At 38.8% G+C, this 15,803-nt stretch overlaps 1 protein-coding gene across 1 annotated transcript in view; it reads right to left on the bottom strand.

Moving 5' to 3' along the window:
- LOC104606964 (protein argonaute 1B-like) overlaps window positions 1-15,205 on the bottom strand; it is a 40,286-nt gene extending 25,081 nt beyond the window's left edge. Inside the window, exons 1-10 of the mRNA XM_019199384.2 lie at window positions 15,050-15,205; window positions 13,329-13,655; window positions 12,934-13,119; window positions 12,634-12,845; window positions 12,336-12,476; window positions 12,111-12,241; window positions 11,222-11,331; window positions 10,791-10,897; window positions 10,487-10,625; window positions 10,287-10,403 (exon numbers count right to left, since the gene is read on the bottom strand). Of these exons, the coding sequence (XP_019054929.1) occupies window positions 10,287-10,403; window positions 10,487-10,625; window positions 10,791-10,897; window positions 11,222-11,331; window positions 12,111-12,241; window positions 12,336-12,476; window positions 12,634-12,845; window positions 12,934-13,119; window positions 13,329-13,442 (1,257 nt within the window). The 5' untranslated portion in view covers window positions 13,443-13,655; window positions 15,050-15,205. The remainder of the gene's footprint in view (window positions 1-10,286; window positions 10,404-10,486; window positions 10,626-10,790; window positions 10,898-11,221; window positions 11,332-12,110; window positions 12,242-12,335; window positions 12,477-12,633; window positions 12,846-12,933; window positions 13,120-13,328; window positions 13,656-15,049) is intronic.
- Window positions 15,206-15,803: the final 598 nt, after the last annotated feature.

Below are 15,803 nucleotides of genomic sequence, written 5' to 3'. Positions count from 1 at the left end.
GAGTGGGACACAAAACAGAGAAAGGGGTTTTCATACCCAATACCTTAGATAGCATCCGATTTATCAGATATGATGCAGTAAGTATAGCTTGAGACCAGTATTGCTTGGGAACTTTGTGCTGGAATAGTAAGGCTCGAGCTGTCTCCAATAAATGTCTATTCTTGCGCTCAGCAACCCCATTCTGCTGAGGGGCATTAGCACAGGATGATTGATGTAACATGCCAGCATCTTCCATGAATAAGTTCAAGGATTTTTCAAAATATTCAGCAGCATTATCTGACCGGAATTGCTTAATCTTCTTATCAAACTGTGTTTCAATCATCTTGCAAAAAGCCATAGTTATCCATGGTACTTCATCCCGTCCTTTTAACAGATAGATCCATGTGCATCGAGAATAGTGGTCAATAAAACTGATAAAGTAACGGAAGCCATCAATGGAAACAATGGGTGATGGGCCCCAAACATCAGAATGAACCAAATCAAAAGGAGCTCGAATTTCATTACTGGAAATTGGATAAATAGTTCTACATTGTTTTGACATTTGACATACTTCACAAAATAAACTCTGACTTGAAATGCCCTTAAACAATTTGGGAAACAACATTTCTAATGAAGAGAAAGACACATGACCTAGCCTAGCATGCCACATATGCAACCTAGCTATTGACTCCACACTCTCCGGACTACTAACAGCAAATGCTTGTAAGGCTGAACCGATGTCTGCATCAAAATAGTAGAGGCCTCCATACTCATGACTGCTCCCAATCGTTCTCCTCGTCAATCTATCCTAAAAGACACAATGAGTAAGAAAAAATGTTATACTACAGTTCAAATTTTTGGTAAGTTTTGAAATAGACAAAAGGTTTGAGGTAAGACTGGGAACATGTAGAACTGATTTAAGAGAGAGGTCCTTGCTTAGGTCAACCACCCCCTTTCCAGAGATGGTGGAGAAAGACCCGTCAGCAACTCTCATCTTATCCTGACCAGACAACAAATGATATGAAGAGAATAAGGAGGACATATGTATCATGTGGTCAGTTGCACCGGAATCAATAACCCAAGAAGTAGAGTCAATAGAGCTAGTTGCACTAAAGGCAGAGACTGTACCTAATTTGGCAAGAGAGGTGGAAGCAAAAGAATTATTGCTTAGACGGGCTAATGCCCGACTAAGGACCTCTACCTCACTAGCAGTGAAGCCCAAAGCACCAGCTCCAGAGGAATCAGCAACCTGCCCCATAGGAGAAGAAGACACTGTTGGTATATTCTGTAAGTTGTCACCAATTGTTGTTGGTGACAAGATTCCCACTTGCCGCATGACCCTTCTGTTGTTTCCTGTCCTTTCTCAATGCAGCTGGCTTCAGGTGAGGATATAGAACCCAACACTTTTCTTTTACATGTCTCTCACCACCACAATGAGTGCAGTTAAGGTGCTTCTTGTCTGGATGTCTGTTTCCCTTAGTGGAGACCAGGGCTGAATGTTCTCCAAATTGTTCAGTTGGTTGAGTCTGAGAGTCAACTTGCATCTCCTTTCTCCTGACTTCTTCATTCCTCACCAGATAATAAACATGATGTAACTCGGGCAATTCATCTCTCCCTAGAATTTGTGACCTTATACCCTCATACACTGGGTCCAGGCCAGCCAAGAACTTAAAGGCTCTGCTCTCTTCAATCTGCTTATCATGTCTCTCCTTGTCCCTGGCATTTTCCCAATCCAATATCAAGTGATGGTCAAGTTCTTCCCAAAGGCCTTCTAGAGTTGCAAAGTATGTTGCAACTGTCATATCCCATTGCCTTAAGGCCGCAATGTCTTGATTCAATCTGTAGATTCTAGCATTGTTTTTCTTCTATCCATAGATCTTAGATACCTTTTCCTAAATCTTGGCTGCTGTAGGAAAGTGATGAACAGTCCTGGCAACCCGAGGAGTCATAGAGGCAAGCAACCATGACATAACTGTGGCATTCTCCTTGCGCCACACAGCATACTCTGCACTGCCAACCTCAGGTTCCTTCTTGTTCCCATCTAAGTAGCCTGTGAGATCACGAGAAGTAATAAAAAGCATTACAGAAACGGACCATTCCCTGAAGTTGTACTCATCCAGCAGCACACTTGTAATCTGCAAGCTGTGCAGATTAGGGTTTTCCAGATTTGAAGACCTTGCAGCAGGTCTGTTGTCCCTCGAAGAAACCTCTCCGGATACTGAAGACATCTTGACTGCAGCCTCTGTGTAGATGGCACTGTTTAAGACTAGCCAAAGTGATCACAGTGCTGAAAGAGAGACTAGTTGCAGAGTTGAAGAAGGTTCTAACAGCTCGTAACACTGTTTCAGACTTGCCGAGACTGTCACAGTTCTAAAGCAGTTCAGTTACAGCAGCAAATGAGGGGTTCTGGGCTGGTAACCGACCTGAAACTAAGGGCTCTCCACCACTATGCTATGCGGACTTCACTTGAGCTTCGAGTACTACAACTGCAAAGAGAGTTCTCCCAACTGTGCTATGCAGACTTCACTTGAGCTTTGAGTACTGCAACTGTAGAGAGAGTTCTCCCCCTTACGGCTACTGCTAGGATTGCTGAAATCAGTCCTCAACTAGGTCTGTCCTATACAGACCTCTCTTAGTAGCCAAATAGCTACTATCTACTAAAAACAATCTAGTAGGACATCAGCGTCTGGGTCTTACTTCCCTTGCGCCCTACAACCAAGGGAAACCCTAGGTTCGAACCTTGTTTTGTTCTCCTACAACTCTAGGGTTTCACGGAAGGTGCTTAATGCTCGGATACCATGAAAGCTGAAGTGCTGTAGCTGAAGCAGTAGAAGAGAGGAGAAGACCAAGAGATGCTGTGAATGTCGAACTGAACTAACCCACTCGACAGTACTATTATTTATATTAAAGTACAGTACAATGTTACATGAAATGACTGGGATGCCCCTGATTAGTGATGGGACACCCAGACAACTTAAAACACTAAACAGACTTAGGCCCATTAACACAGGCCCAGTACATAACAACTTAAACTCAAATACAGGCTAATAAGAACTCTTATCAGTCGAACCATCAATACATACAAAATCTTCAACCTAACAATTTGGAACTATATGGTAGGACTCTCAAGCAGATGGATAGGTCGGTTCCTACCCCCTCCACTTCATTTGCTTCTACATCAGGAAAAGGTGTTTTTGCATTTCATGTGTGTACCTTTGCTCCCAAGTCACCTTAGATCATTGACTCAAGGGCATTGAACCATATGACTAGTAAGTCAAATTTATTTCAGACCTATACTCTTCTCTCTAGAAGGGATAAAGTGAGACTTGCTGATGGGTCTCTATCCACTATTGCTGGTTAGGGATCTGTATCCCTTCCTGATGGCCTTGTTTTACCCCATACCCTTCATGTTCCCAAACTTCCTATAAATTTATCATCAATAAGCAGTATTACTTAATCCTTAAACTATTGTGTAACATTTTCTCCTTATTCTTGTGTTTTCCAGGATTTAACCTCGGGGAGGACGATTGGTAAAGGAGATATGGTTGACGACCTATACATTCTGGAGAAAAAAGCTAGTCCTGCGGCATCAGCTCCTGTAAGTCTTATGAGTCAATCTACAAAAAGTCAGTTGTGGTTGTGGCATAATCGCCTTGGTCATTTGTCCTTTGAGTCTTTGAAAGTTATGTTCCTTGACTTGTCCACGTCTGTGTCTATCACTAGTTTACATTGTCAAACATGTCAATTGAGTAAGCATTGTAGAACAACTTTTCCATCAAATAATAAAAAATCTACTTTGCCTTTCCATGTTTTTTTTTATGTTTAGGGCCCTGTAAATATACCTACTGAGAGTGGATACAAGTATTTTATCAGCTTCATTGATGATTATTCGAGATACACTTGGATATATCCTATGCATTCCAGAGAAGAAGTACCCAAGATTGTGCAAGACTTCCACCGCATGGTTTTCACTTAATTTCATGTTAAAGTTCGAATTTTCCAATCGGATAATGCGAAGGAATATTTCCATCATGACTTAGCTGAATTTTTCTCCTCTCATGGATCTCTTCATAGAAGCTTGTATGCCAGAACACCACAACGGAATGGTGTTGCCAAAAGGAAGAATAGACATCTTCTTGAAGCTGTCCACAATATGATGCTTCACATGCGTTCCAAAATGTTTTTGGGTTGATGTTGTAATGGCCACAGCTTATGTTATCAATTGTATGCCCTCATGCCTCTTGCAATACAAGGCCTCACATCAACTTCTTTCCCCTCAATCCCCTTTATTCTCTATTCCCCTGCATGTGTTTGGTTGTAAGTTTTTTGTTCATGATCTATCTCCAAACCGGGGTAAATTTAATCCTAAATTTGTTCCGTGTGTTTTCTTGGGTTATCCTTCTTCTCAAAAGGGATACAAATGCTTCGATCCTGTCACTCATATATACTTTGTATCGATGGATGTGTACCTTTTTGAATCTGAATCCTTCTTCCAAGCCTCTCCTCAGGGGGAGAATAGTGTGAAGGAGGAGAGGCAAGCTCCTCAAATTTCTCTTCCCTTTATTCCTGACTCCTCTCCATTCCATGTCTTCTTGAGGCGCCGTAAGGGACAGCTGAATTCAAAGGCTATGGAGCAGCTTGAGACTATACATCCAACACCGTCTAACTCCTTGAAGGAAAATCCAGGTACCCTTGTTCCTTTTGACATTACTGAACCTATTGCTATTGATGATTCTACTAATGATCTTGATGTCCCGATTGCTCATAGGAAAGGAGTTAGATCATGTACTACTAAGCATCCTATTGCCCAGTTCCTGTCCTATGAAAACATTGCCCCCTCATTTTGTGCCTTTTTTATTGCCATTGATTGTGTCTCCAACTCTCCATTCCGAAAAGCGTTGCAGAGGCCCTATCTATACCTGAATGGACAGAGGCAATGAAGAAAGAAATTGGTGCTCTACACAAAAACAACACCTAAGAGTTGGTGAATCTTCCTAAAGGCAAGGAGACAATGGGGTGCAAATGGGTGTTGATAGTAAAGCACAGAGTAGATGGGTCGGTTGAGAGATATAAGGCCAAGTTAGTTGCAAAAGGGTATACACAGGTATATGGGGTCGATTATGCAGAAACATTTGCCCCAATTGCTAAAATAAACACTATTCGGATTATACTATCCTTGGTTGTTAACTTTGATTGGGAACTCCACTAACTGGACATAAAGAATGCGTTATTGAATGGAGATCTGGAAAAAGAAGTTTACATGATTCAGCCTCCTGGGTTTATAGCACAAGGGTGTGAAGGGAAAGTTTGCAAACTAAAAAAATCTTTATATGGTTTGAAACAATCCCTAAGAGCCTGGTTCAACAAATTTCACTTGGCTCTTCAACAAATTAGGTTCAAACAATGCCAATCTGACCATACCCTATTTGTCAAAAGAATCCAGAAGAATGTTATGGTATTGATTGTCTACGTTGATGCCATTGTGATTACTGGAAATTGGGACTCTAAGATTCAAAAGGTTAAAGAATCCCTTGCTATGCAGTTTAAGGTGAAAGATCTGGGACAACTACGTTATTTCCTTGGTATTGAGGTTGCCCGCTCAAAAAAGGGCATCTTCATTTCCCAAAGGAAATATGTCCTAGACCTCTTGTAGGACACTAGAAAGTTGGCAGAAAAGCCTATAGAACTAGTGACAGATGTCAAGAAGTTTCAAAGGTTGGTAGGAACACTTCTCTACCTATCAATGACTCGGCCAAATATAGCCTATGTTGTTGGTGTTCTTAGTCAATTTATGCATGTATCAACATCCTCCCATTTAGAGGCAGCTGAGAGAGTACTCAGATATCTAAAGAAATATCTAGGAACTAGAATACTTTTCAAGAAACATGGTCATATGCAAGTGGAAGTCTACATATATGCAGATTGGGCTAGAGCAGTTGACGATAGAAAATCAACTAGCGGATATTGCACCTTTGTTGGTGGAAACTTGGTCACTTGGAAAAGCAAAAACAAAGTGTAGTGGCCAGATCTAGTGCTGAGGTTGAGAATAGGACCATGGCACATGGAGTTTCTGAAGTACTATGGGTAAAGAATTTGATTGGAGAGTTGGGTTTCTCTGTTGATGGACCGATGTCTCTCTACTATGACAACAAGGCTGCCATTAATATTGCAGCCAATCCAGTTCTTCATGACAGGACCAAGCATATTGAAGTCGATAAGCATTTCATAAGGAAAAAACTTGAAAAGGGGGAAGTTTGTACTCCTTAAATCAGCTCCAAGGAACAATTAGTTGATGTCCTGACAAAGGGTCTTTACTATTTGCAACATAATGAATTGTGTGACAAGTTGGGCATGATTGACATGTATGCTCCAAGTTGAGGGGGAGTGCTGTAACATGTAGCGGCACTGTAAGGGCATTTTTGATTTTTTCTATGATATTTGTTATAAGCTGTCACCCTAAGTATAAATATTAACTTAGGGCGCCACCAGCCTTACAGATAATACAGAACATTTTCTTCTTCTTCTTCTTCCCTCTCTCTTCCTTCTCTTCTCCTTCTTTTCTCCTTTATTTCTGTCAATCTACAACTCATAATCTGGTTCAGCATAGTAGGCACTTTATCAAAGAGCCTGTAGTTATAGGGCAAGTTTGTCTTCCCTACGTTGGTATAGATGCCTAGATGGATAGCTAGGTAAATTGTTCAACTGAAGTCAACAAGGTAAAGCTTGATTATTATGTAGGCAAGGCTGGCAAGCTAGGAATGATTAGTTTATATGCTCGGCTTGAGGGGGAGTGCTAGAATATGGACTGTTTCTGTTCTTTTATTACTCCTGTATATGGATTGGGCTCTTGATAAGCTTTGTCATTTATTATAATTTTTATGCTTCTCATTGCTGTCGACCACTATGGGTAGATCAATCTTTTTAACTTTTATTGTAAAGGCTCTCTTATAATGAATAGAATGGGATATATGGCCCATTCAGTTTTGCTTCCCAAAATACAACTTCTTTCTCTCCTCCCTCCTCTTTTCAGCGCTATTACTAATTGGTTGTCTCTTGAATCAAATCAGTTCTTTGATCAACTACTGCATCTAGATCAGAATCTCAGAAGTGTGCTTGCTAAAAGTAGTGCTGAAACTGAGTACAGAGCAATGGCACACGCTACTTGTGAGTTGATTTGGTTAAAGCGTCTCCTTCAGGAGATACACATTCCTATAGCTAACCTATAAAGCTATTTTGTGATAATCAAGCTGCAAAACATATTGCCTTCAATCCATTTTTCCATGAGAGGACAAAGCATATAGAAGTTGACTGCCACTTCATGAGAGAGAAGGCAATAAGTTGCGATATAGTTACACCATACGTCAAATTAAAACCAACTAGCAGATCTCTTCACTAAGAGCTTGAGTTGAACTAGAATATGCCATATTTGTAACAAGTTAGAGCTCTATGATATATATGCTCCAGCTTGAGGGGTAGTGTTAAAGTAACAGTCTAGTTAGCAGGGGTATAATTGTCTTCCCATTTATATTTATTAGGATGCTTATTCTTTCTCTTACTGGGACTTAAGTAATATTGTAATTTCACTTTAAGTTATGAAATAAAGTAAGGGTCGACAGTTAGGGAAGTCCAATTCGAACTCTCTTACTGGAAAACCCTTCTCTTGTTCTCTTGTTCTCTTGTTCTCGTGTTCTCTTCTCTTCTTCTCTCAGCCATACCCTTCTTCACTTTATCTTTATTTTTCCTCTTCTCTTATTGCTGTCTATGGAAGATTACATGGTACCAGAGCACCTTTAATCGACCTGGACTGCTTTTGACGTCACAAGAAACCTTTCCATTGAGAGCACTCCCTCTATACTTCGAATGAAGACTTCAGATCAAAAAGGACTGGTCGTTTTTGGGTTTAGTAGGTTTCCATGTCTCAGATTTCAGTCATTGACAGTTTTTCGGTGGTTTCCTAGACTCCCTCTAATCTGCAGCCAAAAATGGGGTGTCTTTTGGGTGTAGGAGGTATCCAGTTCTCTATCAATTGTGGTGATCAAGTGGTATGATGTGGTGTAACAGTAGCCTGATCGTGTGGCTATGAGGTTGTCCTAGTGATTAAGGTAGGTGGTGTTTTTTTTATTGGTTTTTAGTGTTGAAAATTGGGTACAGTAGAATTCCATCTTTGCTTTTTTACAAGAGCTTTCTTGAGTAGTTGCTAGCAGTAGCATATTAATCAAGCAACTGGAGAAGTGAACAGTGTTCTCTTTTTTCCCTTTTGATCTCTTTGGGCTGATGGCTTCATCAAATAGTGGACTTAAATCAGTTCTAGCGTTACAGCAAGATTTTTTAAATTACCAATTGACTACAATCAAGCTTCATGGTACCACCTATCTACCATGGGCGAAATCAGTGGAAGTTTCATCTATTGGGAGAGGAAAACTGAAGTATATTAAGGAGGGACAACCTAAGAGTGGATCTGAAGGGTACAATGAGTGGGTACAAGAAAATGCCCAGATTATGATATCATTATTGAATATTATGGAGAATCGCGTAAGTATTAATCTTATGTTCCTAGATACGGCTAAAGACATTTGGGATCGTGCAAAACAGATATACTCTAGACAGGACAACGTGACGAGAATCTGTCAATTATATCAGGAATATTTTACCCTCCAACAAGGTGTTCAAACTGTAGAAGAATATTATTCGGCCTTGAAAAGTCTGAGGAATGAACTGAATGTATATCAGCCCCTACCCACTGACTTGAAGGACAACAAGAACAGAGGAAACATTTAGATGTTGCCCAATTCTTATCTGGGTTGAAAACTGAGTTTGAACCAGTACAGGCTCAAATTCTAGGTAGTAGTGACCTTCTGTCACTCTTTGAGGTGTTATCCCACATTAGGAGAGCTTCCAATCCACAAAATAAAAGCACACTCATATCATAAAGACCTAGGATCCTTGAAATATTTCACAGGGGCAATCTTGAAATTTCACTTTAAGTTATGAAATAAAATTAAGGGTTGACAGTTAGGGGAGTCCAGTTCGAACTCTTTGACTGGAAAACCCTTCTACTCTTCTTCTTCCTTCTGATTCTCTCAACCCGACCCTTCTTCTACACTTTATCTTTCTTTTACTCTTCTTTTATTGCTGTCTATGGAACATTCATCAATCATCTTCTTTTATTGCTGTCAACAGTACAGTAGTAGAAACCATTCATCATTCTAGAACTATCCCAACTTATTTGCACAAAAGAAACCCAATATTCAATCATCTAAAAGTAAACCGTCAATATTTTTTACAGTCCCAGATAATACAAGGAAGACTATTACTTTAAATAAGGTAAGATACAGCTAACGAGATACAGATTGTTTTATTCCAATTGTCAAGATTCTCAAATATAGTATAAACAAGAAGAGACCTGTGCAATGCATGGGCTGGTGATGCCCATGTTACATTCAGTTTCTCAACTGAATTGGCTGTAGGTGAGCTTAAAAATCCCCATATTTAGTTTTGTATTTTAAAAAATTAAAAACACACACACACAAAATTCTAGAAGGGTTGGGAAGCAATAACGAGGAGTTTGACGTGGACAACTGCATTTTAGATCATAGTGTAGATTTCCATTTCGGGCCAATCCAGCAGTCGTCCCAGAATGCCAATGAACATGTATTTTAGTTGTTCACTTGTTGTTTTTGCATTGTGATTTTAGAAACAACAATGGATGCATCCTACCTAATAGATTCCTTATGCCCAAAACCTAGCACTATTAGAACATTTTCACCCATTTGATCTTTAAAATATTTCTGTCAGCATTCTAGAAGCTCTATGGACGATCCAAATATAAAAGGAAAAGTCTATAATTATATCATACGATCAGGCTGATTTTTTGGCATGCAGGGTCTCTTAGTTAGTCTAAAATACAAACAAAGATCAGAGATCAAGGGTCAAATGGTACAGTATGGACGGATCTTATTTCAGGTTGACTTGTTTCCTAGCATTTATCCACAGAAAAAATATATATATATATATATATATATATATATATATATATATATATTCTAGAGGTGAAGACAAGAAGCCTAGACCAATCCACACCAAAGTTTGTCCAATATTTCATTCAAAAAACTAAAGTAAAATGATCCCTGACTAAGCAACCAGCTCCATCAATTCCAAGGTTTGTTTCAGGGTCAGAGATAAAAGTTGAATTGAATAAAAAAAGGTTTCATGGGTTTCACCATCACTACAAGCAAACAGAAACCCTCCTTAAGCAACAGTTATTTGGGGCATGAAAGGAAATGAAGAAATACTTTAGAAGTGCTCACCTTCAAAATATCTTCCTCTCGATCAATGGGACTTTTGCAGTTGAACCCTACCATATTGGAAATTTGGTTATCATTCAATTTCTTTTTATAATTCTGCCCACGAACAATCTTGCAAAACTGAATGCATTTGAAGAAAGATTAGCAGGTAATTCACCCAGCAGAACAGAAGGTAAAAAAAAAAGTATGTTGAATATGCTGACCTCCATTGGCAGATAAATTGGCTTCTCATTACTCCCCACTTGCAAACAAGGAAGTGAAGTATGTTCAAGGATCACATTGTAGGTCTCTTTGAAATACTGAACAACATATTTAGGGGTGCCAGTGTCGCCAAATGGGAAACTATTGACAAATAGTTACCAACCGAAAGAAAGAAAAAGTAAGAAAGAAAATGAATTAATAACATATAAAATGCATTTCAGATAGAATATAGAGTAACCGATAGAATGGAAAGGTTAACCAGTAGCAATCATGGTGTAAAAATAACTTTGGAAAATAATTTCTTACCTAAGTTCTGTAGTGGACTCTGATGTTATACCAGATATGCGATATCTCCTGCGAATGTTCCCTCTATGTGTAACTTCAATTTTCAAACCTATAAGAGCCTTCTTGATCTGTGAATTACTCCACAAGGCACTGATTAATACAAGTGATAAATGCAATTTTTTATCACTAACAAGAAAACAAAAAAAACGAAAATACAATAAAAATGCAACATCAAGTTGACCAAAATATGGAAACAGAAAACATACACCAAAATTTATTAAGCAATGAAAAAGAAAAAATAAGTGTTTCAAAAACTTGAAATACTGCTACCACCAGAGTTCACTAGGAATCGGTGAAGGTAAAAACCAAAGAGGGGATGAGAAAAATGCCAATTCGCTTTAAGCAAGGAGGTTAATTATCATAACAACAGCTGTAAACCAAAGCAAAAATACCTTCAGACGGTCAGCATCAGATAACGGTCTAGTTGAGGGATTCTTGTTCAATGTCTGATGCACAAAATCAACAACAGGCAAATCCTTGACAAAAACAGAAGCTGACATGTCTGTGACAGAAAGAATCCTCCCAGAAAAGACAAAATTACTTGATTTATAATGAAGTGTCACCATTCCAAGGAAAAACAAGAAAATGATCACCTATATGGGCCAGTTGATCTCATAAGTTTAGTTTTCTTTACAACAAAACATGTCAATATAATCCGAGCACCCCAGAAATAGGCCAAGCACAATACAAAATAACTAAGAAATATTGGTCAAAAAATACTAGAAAATAGTTCACAATATATATGGATGTAATACCTCATGGACAAGCACATTTATTAATGTGATAATGGTTGGATTAGTCCTTATTTGTTTGCAGTTGTCATGGGTGAACTGACTAAACATATTCAGAAAGAGGTCCCTTGGTGCCTGTTGTTTGCTGATAACAGGGTACTAATTGATGAAAATAATGAAGGATTAAATGCAAAATTAGGTTTATGGAGAGAAAGTATACTAAAAGGCTTGAACTCGTGTACAGTGGACCATCTACTGCAACTATAAGAAGTGATTTGTTACAAGTTGAAGGGGATAGAAGAGCTACAGGCAGACTAGAACAAACATGGGTTGAAGGCTCAAAACAGTAAGAAATGATTTAATCACTCATAATTTAACAATGCATATGGCACTGAACAGAATGGAATGGTGAAACAAGATTCATGTAGCCGACCCCATATGGTTGGAACAAGGCTTGGATGATAACAATATGATGTATGTATGTAAATATGTATATGTATGGATGCAGGTAAGAAAAAAGCCACATATGGATGGTAATATATGCACATACCAATATTTAGTGATAACCCCATCTCAGTTGATCTTAAACTCTGGTAGAAACCACACCAAGCTTCCAAACCATTATCAATTTCTTGTCTTCCTAATTCATCAGAATAAAATGATCGCCTCAAGGGAGTATACCTACAATCGGTAATAGATAACATTTTCTCAATGTAGAGAACATGATAATGCTCTAAAAGGATGGAGGACACATCATAGAAATAACAGAGATTACTTGTTCATAGGTGTCTGGCGCAGAACAACATCTAGTGCCTGAAGAACCTCTTGAGACACATTACCATGCTTCCCTTTTATTAAATGATGCACATCAACACATGCAGCAAAGTTAATCAGAACCTTAAATTTCCTTTCTCGTCTGTATACAAGAAATGCAACATGATGAGAATCATGAGATATAGAAGGTAAAAGCATACACATACTCCTACATGACAGACAACCAGAACAAAAGCAAAAACCAATTTGTACACAGCAGAGCAGAGTAACAACAATATGAAAGTGCTTTATGCAAGGACCTGGAACCTCCTCCACTTTCATCATCCTCATTTCTCAGTATGATCTCAAACTCTTTTGAAGTAAATGGAAGTGGACCAGCTGTATAAAGACTATGTTGACCGTCAAAAGCAGGCATCAAGCCTCCCAAATGGGAATGTTCATATAGTTTCACCAACTCTTTCATCACAGCTTGGTTAAGACTCACAGAAGTAATTTCAGGCTTCAACGAAACCTAATCAAAACCATTTTCATATTAATATTTAATTCATATATCACCAAATCAAGACACTAGAAGATTTAATAAGGAATATTGAGCTCACACGATATTGATGAAGGTCTTTAACAGATAGCTGTACTAAGAAATGATTTGCTTTCACCATGCACTTCATCCCTAATTTACCCTTGCCAGGGCGCAGTGGGAACTCCACAGATTCACCTGATGGAACAGGGTCCACAAGTGCTTGAGTAGATGCTCCTTCTGATTGGACCGACAACTTCTGAATTTCCTGTTACATTTGCAACAAGGGCAACTGAGATGAAGAAGCAGCGTGTGATGAGGATCCTGCAAGTTCTGCAGAAGGTTTTGGCTGGATGCAAGCCAGGGTTGCTTGGTGCAGATCAGGAGTTTTCGAATTGGAAATAGTTGCAGAAGAAGGGCCTCCACCAGCACTGGCATCACCCATCTGTCTCCTTTTAGATTCAGCCATAGCAATACCTGAATGTTGAGCCAGCAGGCCTGTCTGTGGCTGAGATCCAATAATTGGAGGCTGAGGGATAAATTCATCAAATTGCTGAGAGGCAACCTCACCACGTGATCGGTATCTACCATGCCCCTGATGATATCCCTGCCCACCACCTCCCCGATGACCACCTTGGCCCAATGGACCCCGACGGACCCGACCCCTTCTCCCTTGAAATCCTCTGCCTGCAGGTTGTGATGATGAGGCTGTCTCCACTGAGCGTTGGAACCCTATGCCTCCAGTAGCTCCACGTGACCCTGAAGTAGGATGCCCATCACCCTTGTTCCTTGCCATGATGATGACTGCACAGGAACATGAAGAAAAAAATGGACTATAACCAAAGAAACAAGTAAAAATGCATAATTCAAAATAAACATAAGCCCCAAAATGGAGAAGCATGCTTACAACCAAAACCATAAATAATTCAGTGCAATAAACTTTCGTATTGAGACAACAAAAACCCAATTTTACTGAAAACAACAAATTTATAAACAGGAAAGATGAGACTCCCCAAGCACATAACAAAAGTAAAATCCTTAGACAAAGCACCAAAAAGATGAAACAGGAGAAACCACAGAAAAATTCAATCATATAAAACTGAAAAATGCAATAGTAAAAATAAGTGTACAAGAAATCCAGCAGGACAAACAAATAGTCTGCACAAAAATAACACATAAAAAAAGATAAATTAAGCATTTCATATCCATAATAATAAGATTTTAAATTAGAATCAGTGGAAACAACAAGGCATCAAAACAACTGAGAAAATGCATATTTACTTACTCTATGGACTCGCAACTGAGAAAGAGTTCTTTTGAACATGAGAAACTGGAGGAAAAATTACATAAACACAAAAATCAATTTACAAATCACTTCGACTTCTAGATAAGAGGAAGCAAGGAAGAGTACTTCATGAATTCCAAAACTTTCAAGAAATAGCTTATACCAAACATACATACACCTGAATCTCAAAAATAGGACCTCTAAAGTAAGTTCACTTTTTCATTAGCCATAGGTTAATGCTTCCTCTGATAGCACATTAAAGTAAATCAGTGTATAAGTAAATCTGCACAAAACGTAGAAAATAAAAGACTAAGGAAATTTCAACTACAATCTCAAACGATCCAACAGACACATTAAAACCAATATTTCACTTCTAGTTCAGATTTCGAAGTCATATTTTCTGATCTAAAAAATATTACACAAAATTATTCCACTCTGTATTCATATTTGCAGCCCAATCAAAACATATCATCTTCAATAAAAAAAAAAGAAAATCCAGAGGATCTTACTGAGTCCAAGCAATAAGCACCAAAAACTTCACAAGACGATCAACTCATTTTCAACCAAAAAAACAGAGAAGACAAGGCAAGTTCAAGAGAAATAAATCTAACCGAGTGAGAACTACAGCCATACATGATCATAATAACCAGAGAACAACGTTGAGTACTTTAATTCAGAAACCTCTCTCTCTCTCTCTCTCTAAAAGAGGAAGTAGAGAATCAAAGAAAAAAAAATCCAGAGGATTTTACTGAATCAAAGAAGAAGAACCAAAACCTCATAAGACAAACAACTCTTCTTCTACCAAACAAAAAAAAAAAACAGAGAAGACAAGCCAAGTTCATGAGAAACAAATCTCACTGAGTAAGAACTACAGCCATACGCGATCATATAATCAAAGAACAACGTTGAGTACCTTAAGCTTATCAATTCAGAAATCTTTCTCTCTCTCTCGCTCCGTCGCTCGTGGCCACTGAAAGGCTTCAGACAAGACTTTTAAAAGAGGGAGTGGAGAACAGTTAGTTAGGCAAGGTGAAAATTCATGATATCGCGGATTCGCGGGCTCTCACTGTGGGACCACTATGTATTGCGGGCTTAAAACACGCCAGTGTTCCTTACTCATGATACTGTGCGAAACACTGACGTCTTCAAATTTTATTGGTTACTTTGCCTTCTATACAAAGCGCTATAAGCAACGGATCAGGTCTCGTCTAGGCTCAGACCCTCTGTCTCGACTTTCGACTCTACTCTCTTAACCACTCCTTCAGTCCTTCCTTAGTTCAAATCTGCCCCCTCATAGAATGGACCGAGCAGTTACGTCGATGAGATGAGGCCCACATGGATGCGGATGTATTATTTGCAAACATGCAGAGGTCATGTAGTTCCTATTCCTACACAGCCGGCCCAACCAACGTGAGATGGAGAATTGTAAATGCGTAATTGTAATTAAATATTTTACAAAGATTCCCTGTAGAATAGCGTCAGTGACAAATACCCCTAATTTTCATTTATGATAAAGACCCATGAATACATTATAACAAATACCTAACCATTAAGTCAACTGACAGAACGCTATATTTTTTGAAAAAAAAAGAAACTGACAGAAGGCGATAAATTACCAAAATTCCGTCTTCAAAATTCAAGGGGTATGAAATGAAATAAATTTTTCA

The sequence above is a fragment of the Nelumbo nucifera genome, chromosome 4, assembly GCF_055504915.1.
Source record: "Nelumbo nucifera cultivar China Antique chromosome 4, China Antique-T2T, whole genome shotgun sequence".
Lineage (NCBI taxonomy): Eukaryota > Viridiplantae > Streptophyta > Magnoliopsida > Proteales > Nelumbonaceae > Nelumbo > Nelumbo nucifera.
Note: the sequence above shows the minus strand (reverse complement) of the source record. Positions and strands in the feature narration are given on the sequence as shown.